This window comes from Rattus norvegicus, chromosome 4 (genome assembly GCF_036323735.1).
Source record: "Rattus norvegicus strain BN/NHsdMcwi chromosome 4, GRCr8, whole genome shotgun sequence".
In the NCBI taxonomy this organism is placed as follows: domain Eukaryota; kingdom Metazoa; phylum Chordata; class Mammalia; order Rodentia; family Muridae; genus Rattus; species Rattus norvegicus.
The window spans coordinates 20,729,317-20,746,920 of NC_086022.1; the positions used below are offsets into that span (position 1 = coordinate 20,729,317).

Genomic DNA, 17,604 nt, shown 5'->3' on the forward strand with positions numbered 1-17,604 from the left:
TTTCTGTCTCTTATCTGCTTATCTTCTGTCCTTGTCTACTATTATCAGAAGTAATAATAACAACTATAACTTACTGATTATTATGTATCAGAAACTATGATTCCCACTTTTGGCTTATCACTAAGCATAGCATACACACACATTCACACACATAACACATATACACACACATGTACCATGAAGGAGGTTATTATTATTATTAATTTGGAAGGGAACACAGTTCTAGAATAACTCATGGCTTCTAAGTCACAATGCTGAAATTCAAAGCCAGGTTCTTAAGGTCTCCATTTAGTGACTTCCATGGTCATTTCAATTCACTCTCACATCGATAGTTCTCAAAGATACAATGAAAATGATATATGGATGGCAACTTGGCTTCTTAACCTTCTAATTTGCAATCATAATATACTAGGCTCATTCAGTCATCACAAACAGTACCTAAATGTGCTGTCCTGTAAGTTGAACGCAGAAAACCACCACCCTGGCAGGTTCCTTAGAAAAAATGCAGGGAGATTCTGAGTAAGGAGCTTGACAATGCACATTCTGAACTATAACAATCTCTGTGAAATGGAACTAAATCCACAAATCAGCCCAAGACGCTCAGATGATGTCCACAAGAGAAAGCTTACTACCCCCGTGTCTATGTTCACAGGTTGTTAATGATGTGGCTGTAAGGCCTAAAGCTTCTGAGTAGTAGTAAGGATATGATGATAGATCCTAGTGTTGCATATAAATATTTATGTCTTTAAAAATCAGAGATAGTCTATTTTGGGACATAGCTTTCCAGAATTAATAAAAATGTCATACTGTAATGATACACACACAAAACAAATGCTGCAACATTTATAATATGGTTGAGTCTAAAATCCTCACTATCCTATTAGTAAAGATGATACATGAGTGAAATGGAAACTTCTGGTTTCTTTGGAGACTCAGTTGTATCATGTGCTGTTTTTCTCAAAGCTGTCTTGTATGAGGGGGTTTTGCTGAAGCAGACACAAGAGAGGATGCTTTGCTGAGACAGACATGAGAGGACGTGTGATGCCTTGAAAGACGATAAGTAGAGCCCAACAGACAGAGTACTCTTGCAGCACATGGCTGGTCTTCACTTCCCATTGAGTTTTGGCTTCCTCTTGCTGCTCCATGGAATTGAACCTCTTGGTTTCTTCTGGATTGTGCCTCTGCTACTAATTCACATTGGGTGTTTGCCAATTAGACTGACTGCTGCTGTTGACTCATATTTGGAATCACCCCAAAGAACTACTACTAAACAGGTCCACACCCCTTGTCCCTTGTCCTGTTAACCATCTTTCTTCCTACCTTTGGTCTGTGGGATAGAGGGGAAGTTTAAGCATTTAAGAACCCCAGTTAAAGTAGGTTTTGAAAATTCTAAACCTATACATGAGTCTCTCCAGTTAAATGACACACTAATTTTATAGGGCAGCGGGGGATGAGCCGTAGGATATTCTGGGTTATGTCTTGAGAGGTAGTCTTGGTTGGTAGGATAGTGATGCAGCCTGTAATGAATCAGAGAAGTTCCCTCCTACTAGAGTCAAAGAAGAGTGACTATGTGATTACTCATACATCATAATAAGCTGGTATTTGCCTTCCAGTCATTTGTGCAAGAGAAGACGTAAAGCCATGAAAACATTACAATGGCAAAGAAGGAAAGATTTCTGACATTATATTTAAAGTAAGAAACAGAACTTAGACTAGTCCACAAATTCACTTAAAAAACAACTTGCCATTTCTGCATTTGTAATAGAAAATGAGGACAACTTAGGCTGAGATTATCACACATAAGCAGGTAATTGAGATTCAGCACACAGAATACAAGTGAAAACTGCAGTTAAGTTCAATTTTAGGGTGAAATGTCCTTATCTTTCCTTTCTGTTACTAATGTTTTCTATTTTTCTGTGTCCTGCACATTGGTCAGAACGGTTTGCTCTAGGCCTAATTGAACAGACATTTCTTTAGAGAAAAATAAAAGTTACAGCCCAGGTTGAAGCATTGGTCTATGTACTTAAGAAACACACCGAGTGCAACTCTAGACATAACAGAATAGTTGACACAGAAGGAGAACTGACTGTACCTTGCATTCTGGACAACCATGACTTGACTGCATTGATTCCAGAAGCCAGAGTGAAGCATACAACAGGAAAGAGGGAAAGACAGGAAGAAAAACGTTAAGAGTAGAATTAGGCAGGAAATATAAGATTAGCAATCACAGAAGCAAGTCATAGACTGCAACGGACTTGAGGCGGAAGGTAATCTTAGAACTACGGCAAACAATACTCACATGTCTAATGAATCCCTTTTGCATATTTGGTAATTAGTGATAAATTAATGACAGGCTAGGAATCCAGCATGTTAGCCACCTAAGAGCTGGATCCCGCCTTATGAGGGATAGTTGGAAGAAGGTGATATGACAGTGAGAGTAGTAGGTGTGCATTCGCTGTCCATTTCATTATATGTATTTCAGTCTTTTGCAACTAAGTAGTATAGAACAGTCTGAAGTATTCAGGTTACCCGTCTATCTGTTCTGCTTATTCAGCTTTGCAACTTTCCAACTCAACCACTCAGTGCATAACTGTACATATTCTTGTAAAAGATAAAGATAAAAGATAACACTACTGTTATGGAAGATGGAAAATAAATCAATCCATTTAAAAACACAGACAAGTCCTCAGGAATAATTTTCCATTTAAAACAAAAATTGTCATGAAAAAAATCAAAATAAAAAATTGTTTTAATATTTGCTTGTTATTTTTGTCATTGCCCCCCCCCAAAAAAAAAGATGTGGCCGGATTGTATATACAAGCACATAACTCTTTTTCATTGTAAGGGAATAATATTTGAAATGTAAATTTAAAAAAATCCAACAAAAAATTCATACCTTCAATTATGTCTGCAAAGTTCTTTATGATCATAACACATACAAATGTAACAAAACTCACTAATTAATTTAAATAAGATTATCTTTCCTGGGGTATGTGGCTATTTTATTGATTTTACATAGAATTATTGATGATTTAACAATGCTTAAGAAAGTAATATTAGATCTAACTTTGTAAAAAGGAACTCTTGCAGCAAAGGTATGAAGCCAGAGCCTATACACATTTGTGGCAAACTGCCTCTGCATCATCTGATTTCTCTCTATTGACAAACTAAAAATTATGATTGTGCTCTCAGTAAAACAGGATATCAAAGACATTGGAACCTGCTGGCGGCGACTTAATGATCGAACAGCAGATTCACAGCAGTGCATAATCTAATATGGCCCCTCTTCAGGCAAAACCTCACGCTCGGAAAACACTTCCATAGTGTTTGTTTGCTTTTAAATCTGTTGGCGCTTTGCAGCACATAATGTGTTTCTGAGGAATGTTTGATGTGTACTTAGAAACATTTGTTGTGGATTGGTAGCGTGCTCCACAAGCATCAATTAGGTTCTTATCCAACTTAAAATTGCTAGCTTTCTTTCAAAATAGTGTAGGGGCAGGAAGTGTGTAAGAGGACATGTGACCTCTAATTGGCTAGTAAGTAAAAACTTCTGAAGATGAAGGGTGGCTTGCTACTGCACTACTCTCTCTGCTTCTGTGCTTTACTTAAAAGATTCCAAGCAAAAATTGGTACTCAAGTGTTGCTCCCACATTAATGAAAAATTAAACCAGTGTTCCTATTAGCTGAGAAATCTTCTCAACACATCTTCATTTGTTTAGTACTCATGGTTGCAGCACACTAACATGGGTAATATAAATAACTTAGATAGGGCTGGAGAGATGGCTCAGTATTTAAGAGCATTGACTGCTCTTCCAGAGGTCCTGAGTTCAAATCCCAGCAACTACACACACACATGGTGGCTCACAACCATTTTTTAAGAGATCTGATGCCCTCTTCTGGTGTGTCTGGAGACAGCTACAGTGTACTCACATAAAATAAATGAATAAATCTTTTAAAAAATAGCTTAGATAAAGCATAATGATTTGTAGAGGTTTCTGTTTTGAAAACTAGTGTTTTCAAGTACTCATTGATATATCAGAACATTGGTATTAGCATTAATTATGAAATTAGTTATTATACATCATTAAAGGACACATACCATTTATTTGGTGCTAGGGAATGAGAGACTGAGTTATGTTAAACACATACTCTGCCATGAAGTTAGACCCAAAGCCCAGTGCACTTTTTTTGGTCACCCTATAGACCAGGGATTTATAGCCTTTCTGACAAACATCATTTCATGGATAACAAAATGACACGGGTGCACTGGCTAAGGTGATCCAAGAGAAAAGTGACACAGAGTGAAAATGATCATAGTAACATGCCAGCAGATACTCAGCTTTTCAAGTTCTGCTCACTTGTATTTATCAGCACTAGAAAAGATAACAGGATTTCCAGCATGACATCCTAGAAGACGTTCTTTATTCTGAAAGAGCAGACTGAACAGTCCTCCAATCTATCCTTCTGCCTTTAGGTGAAGCTCAAAATTTATTTTTCCCTCAACCACAGAGTTGAAGGCAACTCTCACCTTTTGAGAGTGTGGGTTTGTGTATGGATGTGTGAGTGCACACATGTCCACTTGTGCTCCTGTACACATTGTACACATTGAACTCATGGCTTCATTTGTGCTTGGTAAGGACTATGCCACTGAGTTTCCTCTCTACCTCCTAGAAATGTCCTTTTTGTTTTAATTGGATATTTTCTTTACTTACATTTCAAATGTTATCCCCTTTCCCAGGTTCCCCTCTGTAAACCCCTAACCCATTCCCCCTCCCCCTGCCTCTATGACAGTGTTCCCATTCACCCACTCCCTCCCATCTCTTTCCTACAGGGGGGGATGGGGAGGGGGATTGACCCTTCACAGGGCCAAGGGGATCTCCTCTCATTGATTCTTGACAAGGCCATCCTCTGCTACATATGTGGCTGGAGCCATGGTTCCCTCCATGTGTACTCTTTTGTTGGTGGTTTAGTCCCTGGGAACTCTGGGGTATCTGGTTGTAAAAATAAACAGCAAATAAAGTTGATTTTCTAGAGAATTTAGGGAGACAAGCTGAGGCATAATGTTTTTGTGCACAGTGTAAAGGTTATTCTTGTGTTATTCAAGTGCTAATTTCTCTGTCCTCCTATCTTGTTTCAATCCGGATACAGCATTGTAATGCTTATGACAAGAATCTGCAGTCTTAAGTTTGTAAACACAATTCTTACCATCTATTCTCTGCCTTGTCAATAAAAGCTGATCACCCAATAGTTGGGCAGAAGAGAGAATAGGCTGGAACTTCTGCCAGTCAAAGGAAGGATGAAGGGAGGGGATCAGGGGTGGTGATGGTAGGGCAGGGAGTCAAAAGGAGCCCATGAGAGCTCAGCTGAAGCATGGAAGGCCCTAAATTCAAGTATTTGCCTAGGAGGTAGGCAGATTAGTTTAGGGGATTAAGATAGATCAATTGACTGCTCAGATATTGAGCTGAAGCTTGAATTAAATCTTGGTCTCTTTGTGTCATTATTTGGGAACTAGCTAAGATTTAAAATAAAACTGCAATATTATTTTGCTACATGTATTTACATTAAAATTTACATTTACGACATGTTAGTCTTTAAAATCTGCCACAATTTTCTTAAGTGATTTTAGAGTTACAATCTGTCTGCTTGGTACATGAATGCTTTTCAACAATCAAACTGCTGCTTGCTCGCATGGAGACTTTATTATGACCACTGCACTCAGAGAACCATTGATAACTTAATTTAAATTTTAATTCAACCTTATCTACTAATTAGAGAAGAATATGGTGGCAAAAATAAGCTAAAGACAGTGTAAGAGCAATCCAGGTTAGACTCGTAAATTAAAGAATGGAAGATACTATCCAGATTGTCTAGAACCTGAGCTGAAACTCTTAGAAAACAGTGCCTTGTACTTACCCTCTCCCTGGAAGTAGGTACACCTTAACAAACGGGTCAGAGTAGCCATTGTTGTCTCTGGGGACTAGGTTTCTTGCTTGAAGGATATGTATTATAAGATTTCCAAGATCGTAGTTGATTTGAAGCTTTAAAGTGTAGAAAACAATTCCATGAAAAAAAAAACCACAAATGACATAGTATCAATTAATACTTCACTAATTCTTTAATGTTTTATAAGAAATTATCTTCCTCATCTCAATTTTATTTGAAACTAAACTGTTAATGCCCAATTTAACTAGAAGGTCTTAGGCATATCTGGATTTGTAATAAACATGCTGTTCATCTTTACTGGACTCTGCACAGTGAAGAGCTTTGGCCTAGCTATAGTTCAGTTAGAAGAAAAATCATACACTAAATATGCATTATAGAGCCCACATCTTTATGCTTACTATTCTTATGTGTACCATTGCAATAAGGCTTTGCCACATAACAGGTGGTGCAATAGCTGAAACAAAATAAAATTAAAAATTAAAAACAAAGAAAGAGAATTACAGAACAATTTCCCTTATGGAAAGAGAGACAGACAGAGAGAGAGAGAGAGAGAGAGAGAGAGAGAGAGAGAGAGAGAGAGAGAGAGAGAAAACATTTGAACTCAGTGGTTCTCAGCCTGTGCAGTTCCGCCAATCCATTTGGCAAACCTCTATCTCCAACAATGTTTACACTACAATTCACAACAGTAATTACAGCTGTGAAGTAGCCATAAAAATACTTTCAGTTCCACACGAGGAACTGAATTTAAGGTCACAGCATTTGGAAGGTTGAGAACCACTGTAAACTGTTCAGAGGTATTGTATCAGGGTAAGTTTCAACTCCGGAATTAAGTTTCACTACTGAAGGATAAGACAAAGAGAGTCAACAAGAGAACATCAAACCAAACAGAGAACAGTAACCATCAGTCTAAAGGTAAGAAGTTAAAAACGTGGTAGGAGAAAACTATTAAGAATCAATAGTTCAAGTATTTCCTGTGTTGCCTCTGGAATGTTGAATGACAGATCTGGTGAAAGCTCTTCTCAACATTGGCAGCTAGCAGAGGAACAGCAAGATCAGGAGTGCACAGTAAGTGGGGGTCCAACCCCACAGTTCCTTCCAGGAGAGGTGCCCTGGAACACCCCTCTGCATTTTACTGCCTCGCTTTAGCTTTTGTCTGTGCGTGCAGTCATTTCCCTGGTTTTCCAGTCCTTGCATTATTACCACCACGACCCCTCCCCCGGTTCCCCACCCCTCATGTCACTCTGCCTCTTACTCTACAACTCTGCTATACTACGTGAGGGGTAATTCCCATCTGCTTGTATTCAAAGTTCTTCCTGGAAACACATCATCTCAAAGCTGATTCTGCCCTTGCTTGATTCTGGTTCTTTTTTTTTTTTTTTTTTTTCTTGGAGCTGGGGACCAAACCCAGGGCCTTGCACTTCCTAGGCAAGCGCTCTACCACTGAGCTAAATCCCCAACCCCCCTTGCTTGATTCTGAGTGCAACAACTTTCTTGGTGTTACTGCTGCAAGCCACACACTGTTCCTTGTATCTCTACTACTCTATAAGTTCTATGTGAATATCTACTTTTGCATTAAATCGGAGACATACCCGATTTTCCTTACGGGAACCTTGCTGTCTCCCAGTAGCTGATTTGTCCTGTGTTAATTCTTCCTATGTTATGATATTTCTCATCTACTTTAAATTACATTTTGGTATTACCCCAACGCAAATTTTAAAACTGTTTTACTGTGACTCCTGCCCAGATAGAAACTGTGATAATGCAATATTCAAATATAGAGCTATATACAGAACTAAAGCTGAAATTTGTCTGTACTTTTTATTCTATTTTCCAGTCAAGATTCTTTCAATCAGTCTTACAAAAACAAAGCTCTTATGACCTACAGTAGGACAATATCTTCCCTAGAATAGTTGTTTATCAGTTGGAAATCATTGACTTAACAAAAGACATTACTTGGTTAATATACCTTGAAGAAATGGCCCTCAAGCTTTTTGGAAGGAGAAGCTGCGTGTAAAGCACACTCAAGTACACTATCATTGAAGTACTGACCAAGTACCCTTCGGTCTGGAATTTCAAAGCTACGCCTGGTTTCCATGCACACACACATTTACACACCACACTATAACATCGTATTGCCTATATAATTTTGTACAGGTGGTAGAAAATGAAAGCTCCAGACAGGCTGCTAGAAATTCAATAGACAAATGCTAAAACAAAACAAACAGATGACAGAAAAATGACAGGAGAAGCTTTCCATACCTGAATCTCTCCTGTAATTGGGTGAGAGGCAGCCTTGGTCGCATCAGTAGGCTGAAACATTGAAGACCACATGTTACATTAACAAAGCCTTGTACCTGTTCTCCTGTTGCTGTCTTTTGAAATTAACTTTTACTGGTTATAGCATACTGCCTGCAAAATAATTTCATCCACTTTGTTGCTTCAGAATTAGAGTACCGACGTACAATTCTCATAGTTGTTTAATTTTAGGACATACAAACCTATTTTTCATTTTGAAAAACCTGCTTTGAAGCCATGATTTTATGTCAGCAGCATTTTCAATTATTTAAATAAAATGAATACCTTGAGTTTAAAGCATTTTGCTTAAGTATTTAGAGATTTCAAAGAGCTACATGGAATGAAACAATGTTTACATAGAATTCCCTAGGAATGTAGCAGCTGGGATGAAAGTCATGGTCTTTGCTTTTCTCCTTCTAGCTCCCTGCACAGTTAAGCACCCAAACAACTTTTCCTGTGAGGAGATTTTAACTAATATTTATCTTTTCAGATACTTTTCATTTTCCTCATAACACTGCAAACATATCTTTCAAAGGGGATAAGAAAGTGATCTAGCGACCAGGCCTTGTGTCACATTCCCTGAATCCCAGCACTTAGGTGGCAGAGGTGAGTGGACCACTGTGAAGTGAAGGCCAGCATGGTCTAGATAGTGAGTTTCTGGCCATCTAATTCTGTACAGTAAAACTCTATCTCAAAATAAATTAATAGCTAAGGAAATTAAAATTTTGTAAACTAATCATGTTCCTCAATAAATGCTTGCTAATGAACTTATTGCATTTCCATTATATTTTTTATATATGTAAAAATAATGTCTCTGGTCCCAAGTCTATCACAGAGTGTTAGGATATGATGAAATATGGCACTTGGTGGAGCAGCAGTCACCTGTACACATCATTCCTATCTATTCATGAGTATACAAAGCTGACTTTGTCTTAGTAATTGAATAGAAAACTTCAATATTCATTGTAGTATCTTTGAATACTTGTTAAGTTACATTTTTAAAAAGATTTATTCATTTTATTTATATAAGTGTACTGTTGCTGTCTTTAGACACCAGAATAGGGCATCAGATCAGGACCTCTGAAAGAGCAGTCAGTGCTCTTAACCATAGAGCAATATCTCAAACATTTAGTTACTTTTAAAATACAGTTTTATTATAGACTGAGCACAGTAAAAAAGAAAAAAACATTTAAAATCTTGTTCTAAAAGCTACCAAAAATAAAATTAAATCAACCCACGATGAAATCGAGAGAATTACACGTGTTCAAATTCATATCTTTCAATAGTTTAACTCACAGTGTATGCTAACTGTTAACATTGAAACTATGCTGGGCTTCAAAGGGATAACTGCTTGCTGTTAAACAACCATATTTGTTTAATATGTATTCTATTTTAAATTAATAAAACAAGAAAACTAAATGGTAAAAAAGTTCCATGCAAATGCCTGTAAGTGTTTATTCATTGAAACAACAACAACAGCAACAACAGACACCACCACCACAACAAAACCTACTGGGGCTCTTTCATCAAATATCCCTGATCCATTAAAAAATAAATCAGATTTGAGAGGGAAATAAACTTATGTGTTTTTTTATAGTCTCCTGGAGTTCTGCTATGAAGACAGACATTTTAAATTTTGGGGTATAAATGGCATATGCATATTGGATATTGTGAAAATTATCAGGTTGCAGGAGTTGGATTTCAAGTCTAGAGACACCTATACTCCGTTCGACTGGGTCATGACTTTTGATGTTGATTCTGTTAACTGTTGTACGAAAGCATGTACTTCAGGAAGGCCAGTGAGCTGGTACTCTAGACCAGGTAATGGGGTGCTACTGTGCAGAGTTTGAGGAGTTGCTCATCAGGTGCGCATGTGCCATACATATACCTGGAAAAGCTAGAAAGAAAGATTTAGAAACAACATTTTTAATTTTACGTGTGGGGCAGCAGGCTGTGAAAGGTACCCTGATTCCTGGTCAAGATAGGTCAAGTCCCCAGGAGACCCTAAAGGGATGTCAGGTGCATTCCCATTTTCCCAGGATATCAGGACCTCATGTAGCTGCGCTCCCCACAGACCCCCGGTAGAGAGGTTTGAGACGGACCGGTCATATAGGGCAATGCCTCAAGCCTCTCCTCCACAGGTGAGGACATGACTACCAGTTATATAGGCTCAAGATAGATCAGTCACATAGGGCAATGCCCTGAACCCCTTCTCCACAGGTGAGGATGTGGCCACAGTTTACATAGGCCCAAGACAGATCAATCATAGAAGCAGGACCACGCCTCCAAATATGTAGATGAGGTCTTCTCAATGTTTTAGGCCAAACCAATATAAAGTACCTGCTGTCAGACCCTGACCCATCCAATAAACTGTATTTAAGTATTGTTTTCAGAATTACAGGTGTGTACGAATTATTCCATCATCTGAGAGAGATTCTATCATAAGAGTCATAATATCGCTACTTGGGGAAGAGATCTGCTCTCCTCGAAATTGTTGCCAGAAGCTCCCCTGCACTCCTCGCCAGCTAGTCAGTCTCCTGCGGGCTCAGCCCTCTCTGCCTGAGTTTTCTCCCCCTCGCCTGAACCTACCTACCCTGGCCAGAGATCACCATGGAGAAGCCTCTCGCAGCGCCAGAGCCCTACACCTTAGGATTTAGGATGCAGATACTTATTAAATTGTTTAGCCCTAATTTTATCATAAATAGCACTGTCTTACCTATTTCTTTGGACTTTGATATAAAAACTTTGTTTGCTTTTAATTTTATCATCTCTTTTTCCACAGTCTTATTCTATTGTATATTAAATATTTTATTCTATTTTGTAGCTTCATCTGCTTATCTTTCATCACCTCCCATCATAATAGGTCCAAATATATTATCTTCAAACAACTAATTCAACTTCAAATGTCTGAGACTTCTTTCTACAAGGTTCTACTGAAGTTTTGAGGATATCATGACAGCAAATTTCTTTCTCATAAGAACACATAAGATCAGTAAGTACTTCAGTTAAATGATTACATTACCATTTAGGAAAAAATCCAGATTTTAAAGATTAAAAACAAAGACTGATGGGTTAGAATTCTATGCTAAAACATTTCAAGACAAAACTGTACACTGAGTTACCTAAAGCAAAAGAGCAACAGAATAATTTATATTTTGCTTGCGGATTGTATTGTTAAATCAAGGATAGTGAAATTCTGTTGTGTTTCACGTGTACATTATGTGAGAGTTACTAGCTGAGAACTTAATAAAATATATCCTTTTCAGAGTGAATATCAAAATGATTTTCAACTATAGAAAATAAATAATTCTATGTATCTTTATATGATTTTTAAAACTCATTAGTTAGTGAGCCAGCAGTCATATACACGTAATCACTTAAATGTAGGAGCAATGCTCAACAGTGGCCTGGGGAGAGACTTGTCTGTGGCCCCAGGTTAACAGGCAGAGAAAGATAAAACTGACAAATGAAATTAAACTGAACACACAAGCTTCTGCACAGCTGAGGGAGCAAACAGCACAAGTAGACACAGCCTTCAGAACAGAGAACATCAGCAAAACATACATGACACCTAGTTTCCCTAACACATGGAATGTCAAAAACAACACCACTAATGAAATAACTGTAAAAATTAGACCGTCATCCTAAATAGATATTTATCAAAAACAAAGAAATATCAATTGGTCAGCTCTAAATAAGTAAATAAATAAATAAATAAATAAATAAATAAATAAATAGTTTCCCCAAGCCCCAGTCATCAAACAAGTACAAATCAGACAAATCATGGAGATTTACCTACAAACACCGAAGGAATGATTATTTATTTTTATATAATAATAATAATAATAATAATAATAATAATAATAATAATAATAATAATAATAATAATAATTGTTATTGTTAAAGATTGGAATGGAAAAGGAAGCAAGGAGGGAAGGGAGACTTGTAGTCTTCTGAATCTGAAAGGCTTTTTTGGTTGTGTTTTCTTCTTGGAATGGAAACTCCTTCCTTTCTAAATTGGTTCTTAATCACCACCTCTTCTGATCCTACCAGCCTAGGTGTCCTTGCTCTCTTTATACCCACTCACTGTGGCCTAGAATCTTTTCATCTATAAGCTTTAAACTTTAAGGCAGACCACATATAGTTAGAGAAGTTACAAAGCCTAGGTTCCTGAGCTCCATTCATGTAGATTTTTAAAATAGCTCAGGCTGTGGGGAAAAAAAACAAACAAAAAGAAACACTTCAAACACATTCCCATACGGTGCTGTGCCGTAGCTGCTGAACCAGGGGCACGGTTTTAGAACCACTTGTCTCCTTGGAATGAGAGGGAGGAAACTTTTTCATCTCTGTATCCTGGTAGAGAGTGACTTCTATACTGCAATGGTTACAGACAAGTGTTGGCAGAGTGGAAGCCAGAGCTGAAATGCTCATAAATGCAATGTCGATCACAAGGATATCAGGGCAGATATGGTAGCATTAGGCCTACTACCATTTCTAAAGATGGAAATGCATGTTCTTTCTAGGTCCTTTTAGAATGATTAAAGGCGTGCCCTAGGAGAGATGGCCCAGCGGGCATTCAGCTATCAGGATTGCCTCCTGAAGAGCAGAGTGACACGTCAGAACAGTTGCACGTGGTACTGTCGTCTGCTTCTACGAGGGTGAAGCACTGTTGCACTGGCCACTTTTAGTTCTCCAGCAACTTTAAAGAACCAGCACTGGAAATGCTTGTTTCAAGTAAAGGCACACACGTGAAGAACAACCCACACATTGGAGCAGGAATAATATCTAGAACGAGGCTCATACGTCATTACTGTCTTTTATTTCTTTCTGTCCTAAACCACCATGTGGTTTCCGGGAATTACACTCAGGACCCCTTCTTTGTACATTTCACTGAGAAAAATCTATTTATCTTTCGGTTTCCAAAAGCTGTAAAGCTAATGTTCTACATAGAAGGGAATTTAGAGTTGTGCAACAATGATCCCCTGCCAACACGTCAAAAATAGGAAGCAGCACATCGTCCCAAAGTTGGCATTAGAAAATCTGAAATATTTTGAGAGCCGAGATTGTCTATTTGAGTTATTTAGGTGGTCAGAAGAGAGAAATGTTTGTTTCAGTAGATCATTAGGGTGTGACCCATCACAAGAAGACGCCATAATCTCATTTGCTTCCCATCTACTTCTGTCCGGATTAAACCACCAGAACTGGCCAACGTAGTGACGTGGGGTCCTTCTCACCTTGGTACTGCTATGCTTCTTTTTGCTTACTGAAGGCGACCCTGGCTGCCCGGGGCTGGGAACAGAACTGGATCCTGCTGATGTGGGACCTGAGTGAGCATGAGACCCTTTCTCCACGACTGACGACATGACCAGTGGGGACTGCTGGAGTGAGACTTTCTGCAGCTCTGCCGCCAACTGCTTGGGATCCACGCCTGGAGACTTTGCCTTATCTACTGGAACAAAAAGAATGGCTGTATGTCTTGGGTATACATGCTGGATGTAACATGCACTGGTTGGAGTTCTAGCTGATGACATGATCATTACTTAGAGACTAAATTAAGCCTTCAAAACCAAATGTACTCAATTGCAGTTTTATGTATCTATGACCGGGGAAATCTAGAAGGTCGAGCTAGGAATATTATAATGGTGAATTACAGGGGCAATTTGAAATTCTATTATGTCTTCAGAAAAAATACTTTGAATACTTTATTGAGGAAACTGTGGGGATAACAAAACACTCTATTTTATTTCTAAGAACATGCTGTATGGACATATTTTCTCTCTTTTAAGACTTCTATGTTTGTCTCTTTATAAAGAAAATTTCAGAGCATATGACATGTATGTATGTATGTATGTATGTATGTATGTATGTATGTATATATGTATGTATATGTGGTCTCTCTTGGACCTAGTCTATTTCCATAAGTCAGACTTCCCAAGGATCATTGTAAAAACAAGAGCAAAAGGCCAAGTTGCACTGAAAAAAATTAGTAACTAAAAATTACATGACTAAAAAGAAATGGCTTAAGGATTGCCTTCCCAAGATGAATTTATATTTAGGTAATTTAAAACACAAATTTATGTAGTACATATTTAAAATGTATTTCTTGCCCAGTCTAACAGGTAAATATGCAGCATACTTCACCAGAGAGATAATAATGTAACTAAAAAGTTTTAGTGTCATAATCATACACTTGTATACAAATCTATAATTCTGCCTTTGTGTATGTCAAAACAGGTTACTTTTGTATGTGTCTCTTTATCCACAGTTGAAATCAGATTGCTGTCACCTACCAACTTTTGGCGGTTCATGAAGTTCCAGATGCTGGGGATTTTCGGAATCCGACAACATATTGAGGTCCCTAAAAATTAAGACAAGTTAGTAAGAAAGACACTGAGGAAACCTGAAACAAAAGGCACCTTTTTCAACTGCCCTGATTTTGTTTTCAGGAGGTCAATGAGAAGTGGTTCATGATTGAAAGCAACTCCCAGGCATGCTTACCCGGCTAACCCAGTACATATTAGCAATGTCGTCAAAAGTCAAAGCTGATAAAAATGATCATTTAAGGTGAAATCTTTATGAATTAGATACAAGTCATTTCAAAATATTATACACACTTGTGGAATCCAAGTAGGTTTTGGCCTCCTTTTAAATGACACGTGCTTTAATAAAAGTGTGGAAGGGAGAGAGCTGTAACATAATCAGAAACTGCCGGCTTGATTCTGTCTGTACCTTACTTAGCCTTTGATTCAGAACACAAGAAAGCCGTAAACCTTGTATTCACTTCATTTTCTGTTTTCTGAATCTCTTGCTGTCTGGCAAAGGTTCCACCTTAACAATTTTAAATTAAAAGAGTCATGATAGCCAAAAAATGGAAACAGAAAGATGGGGAAAAACTCACAGTCTTACACATATTTCTGCTTCCCCACTTTGTTGGTTAATGATACTCTGCACTTCTTCATATGTTTTAGAAGTCAAGGGGACCCCATTCCACTCCAAAACTTGCATCCCTAAAAAGACAAATTTGAGTATGAAATCAAATATGCGTACTATCTTCAGTCTTAGCTATTAGGGCACAAAAGATATTTTGCTTGCTTTAAAGAGCAAAACTGGCACACCATTTCAGAGAACACTGGTTCAGTGTTCTCCAGAACATTATTAGATAGTCAAATATAAACTTACCTGAGTGCATAACACATGTTTAAGACAGCATGCAAGTTTTGCTTTTGAAAACCTGTTAATTCTTAGCAAATACATGCATTCTGTTCACACCCAGAAAAAAAATATTTAATAAACATACAAGTAATTGCAACCATTAGCTTAGGAGTATTGAGTGCCACATTCTCTCATGGAAGGGAGTGATAAGAAGTCACTAGGGTTTTCAGATGAAGCTCTGCTCCTGAGATTTGCCCAGATAAACAAGGCTGTACTTTGTGCCTTCTGTTCACTGCATGGGCAGATGTTTCTGAAGACAATAGAAGAATGTTTCAGGAAGGCCAGCTTTCTGAGTTTGTGACCTATGCAGTAGTACAAGGCTCTGAATTCAGGCCTGTGCTGTGCTGTAATCTGAAAAATCCACTGTTTCATTTTTTTTTACAGAATCTAATAAATTTTGTGCCCCTTCTGTCTGGTCAAGGCATTTCATTAATACCATGTATCTGAAAGGATAATTTTATGCAAAAATAGTAATATTCGATATTTAAATATTCTATATCCATTTTTGCCTCATTTTGTGAGCTGTCAAAATAACCCAGGCGAGTATTTGAGATGACGTAAAATACAGCTGTGTGAGATGAGTCCACAGTGCACAACACCATCTCATGGAGTGCCCAGATGACTGTAAATGCTATCAAGTTTACAGTGCCAAAAATGTCTGTATGCCATGACACAGTAAACTAAAAACAATAACTGTTGAACTATCCATGTTTGACAAACCTCACACTGTGTCATTCCATTGTGCTTAGTTTATCACTGGTTCAACACAAAATTATAAATATGGTATGGTTGTGTCTAAGTTTTAGTGGTATTACACACATTGGAAGGAATGTTACCAGTTGCAATTAAGTGAAGGAAATGCCTTTATACTAGAGTGGAGTAACAGAAGAAGTCCATGAGAAGGCTCAAAGGAACACAAAAAAAGACTTTTCTATAACTTACTCCAAGAAACCTTTATCTTCAGATGGGCCTTAGGTTTATTTCAACCGTCCCAGCTGTTGTACACAGAAAATAAGAAAATTACATAAAAGACGATGATACTAAGAAAAGCTCAGCACAGTGAAAACAGAGAGCAAAGCATTTTTTTTTAAGCCAGGAGGGAAAAAAAAAACCCTACATTTACTCTGGATTGCAACGTAATGCTATAATGATTTAGATATTGCCTCTTCACATTTCTACAGAATCATTTTCTAAGGAAATAGTCACAGGTTTATTTTTATTTTCTGTTGTATTTGCCTATGCATGTTTTTCTATTTTAGAGAACAAAGGGAACACCAACAAAACTTAGTTGTCTAGTGAAATAAAGAAGTGTCTAGTCATAATGAAGGTAAACACATTTTATATTGTCAGTAACATAGCTGACCAGATTCTTGCCAAGATATGCATATAGTACTTTTAACTCTGAGATCCGTTCTACCCCATAGAGACAACCAAACTTCTTTTATCGGTTTTCATATTACTCTGTGTATTGGAGAAAGCTAAAAATACCCTGCCAGTTCTTTTGTCCTGGTCTGGAACACACGCTGATGTACTGTGAAAATAGTCACTAATTTCAGCAGTTATTTTATGCTTCCCATGCCACTGTCCCTTACTTCCTGCAAGAGAGTGGAAGGCTTCTAGTATTCATTTCATAAAACATTTATAGAATTATGAGTTAAATGTCATGTAATTTCAAAACAATATATTTGATTCAAGACACAAGCAAAATGAAGGATGAGAACTACAGAATCATCCCAGTAGTTACATAAAGGACGCTTGATAATACTTTAATAGATTTTGTAAAATGAAGAATGATCTTGGTGTAGAAGAAATGCATCACAGTTTAAAATATGCGTAATAAGGCAACGGTTAATACTGCGATGATTAAACAGACAGAACGGGCACTCGTCCACATGCGCGCGCGCACACACACACACACACACACACACACACACACACACACAATCTTTCAACCAGAAAGCCACAAACACATTACCAAATAACTATTTAGGACTGATAAATTTAAGAAAGTTTCAAGATAGAAGGCAAACATATAAAATTCAGTAGCACTACTCTAATGACAGCGTATTAAGTGCAATAGAAATCAAGAAAGCAAACTGTTGAACAATGGTGCACATTACAAAGTAAAGTAGCCAGGAATGAATTTACTTAGTT

General features: G+C 37.7%; 1 protein-coding gene across 13 annotated transcripts in view; it reads right to left on the bottom strand.

Moving 5' to 3' along the window:
* Window positions 1–17,604, bottom strand: part of Pclo (piccolo (presynaptic cytomatrix protein)) — a 358,568-nt gene that overhangs the window by 82,713 nt on the left and 258,251 nt on the right. For 4 of the 13 annotated variants that reach the window (XM_039108295.2, XM_039108291.2, XM_039108294.2 and 1 more), the window contains exons 11-16: window positions 15,137–15,245; window positions 14,529–14,596; window positions 13,473–13,687; window positions 8,203–8,253; window positions 5,914–6,038; window positions 2,093–2,119 (exon numbers count right to left, since the gene is read on the bottom strand). In XM_039108295.2, the coding sequence (XP_038964223.1) occupies window positions 2,093–2,119; window positions 5,914–6,038; window positions 8,203–8,253; window positions 13,473–13,687; window positions 14,529–14,596; window positions 15,137–15,245 (595 nt within the window). Of the gene's footprint in view, window positions 1–2,092; window positions 2,120–5,913; window positions 6,039–8,202; window positions 8,254–13,472; window positions 13,688–14,528; window positions 14,597–15,136; window positions 15,246–17,604 lie in introns of those variants that run through there. The other 9 variants (XM_063286638.1, XM_039108290.2, NM_020098.2 and 6 more) reach the window with 5 other exon arrangements.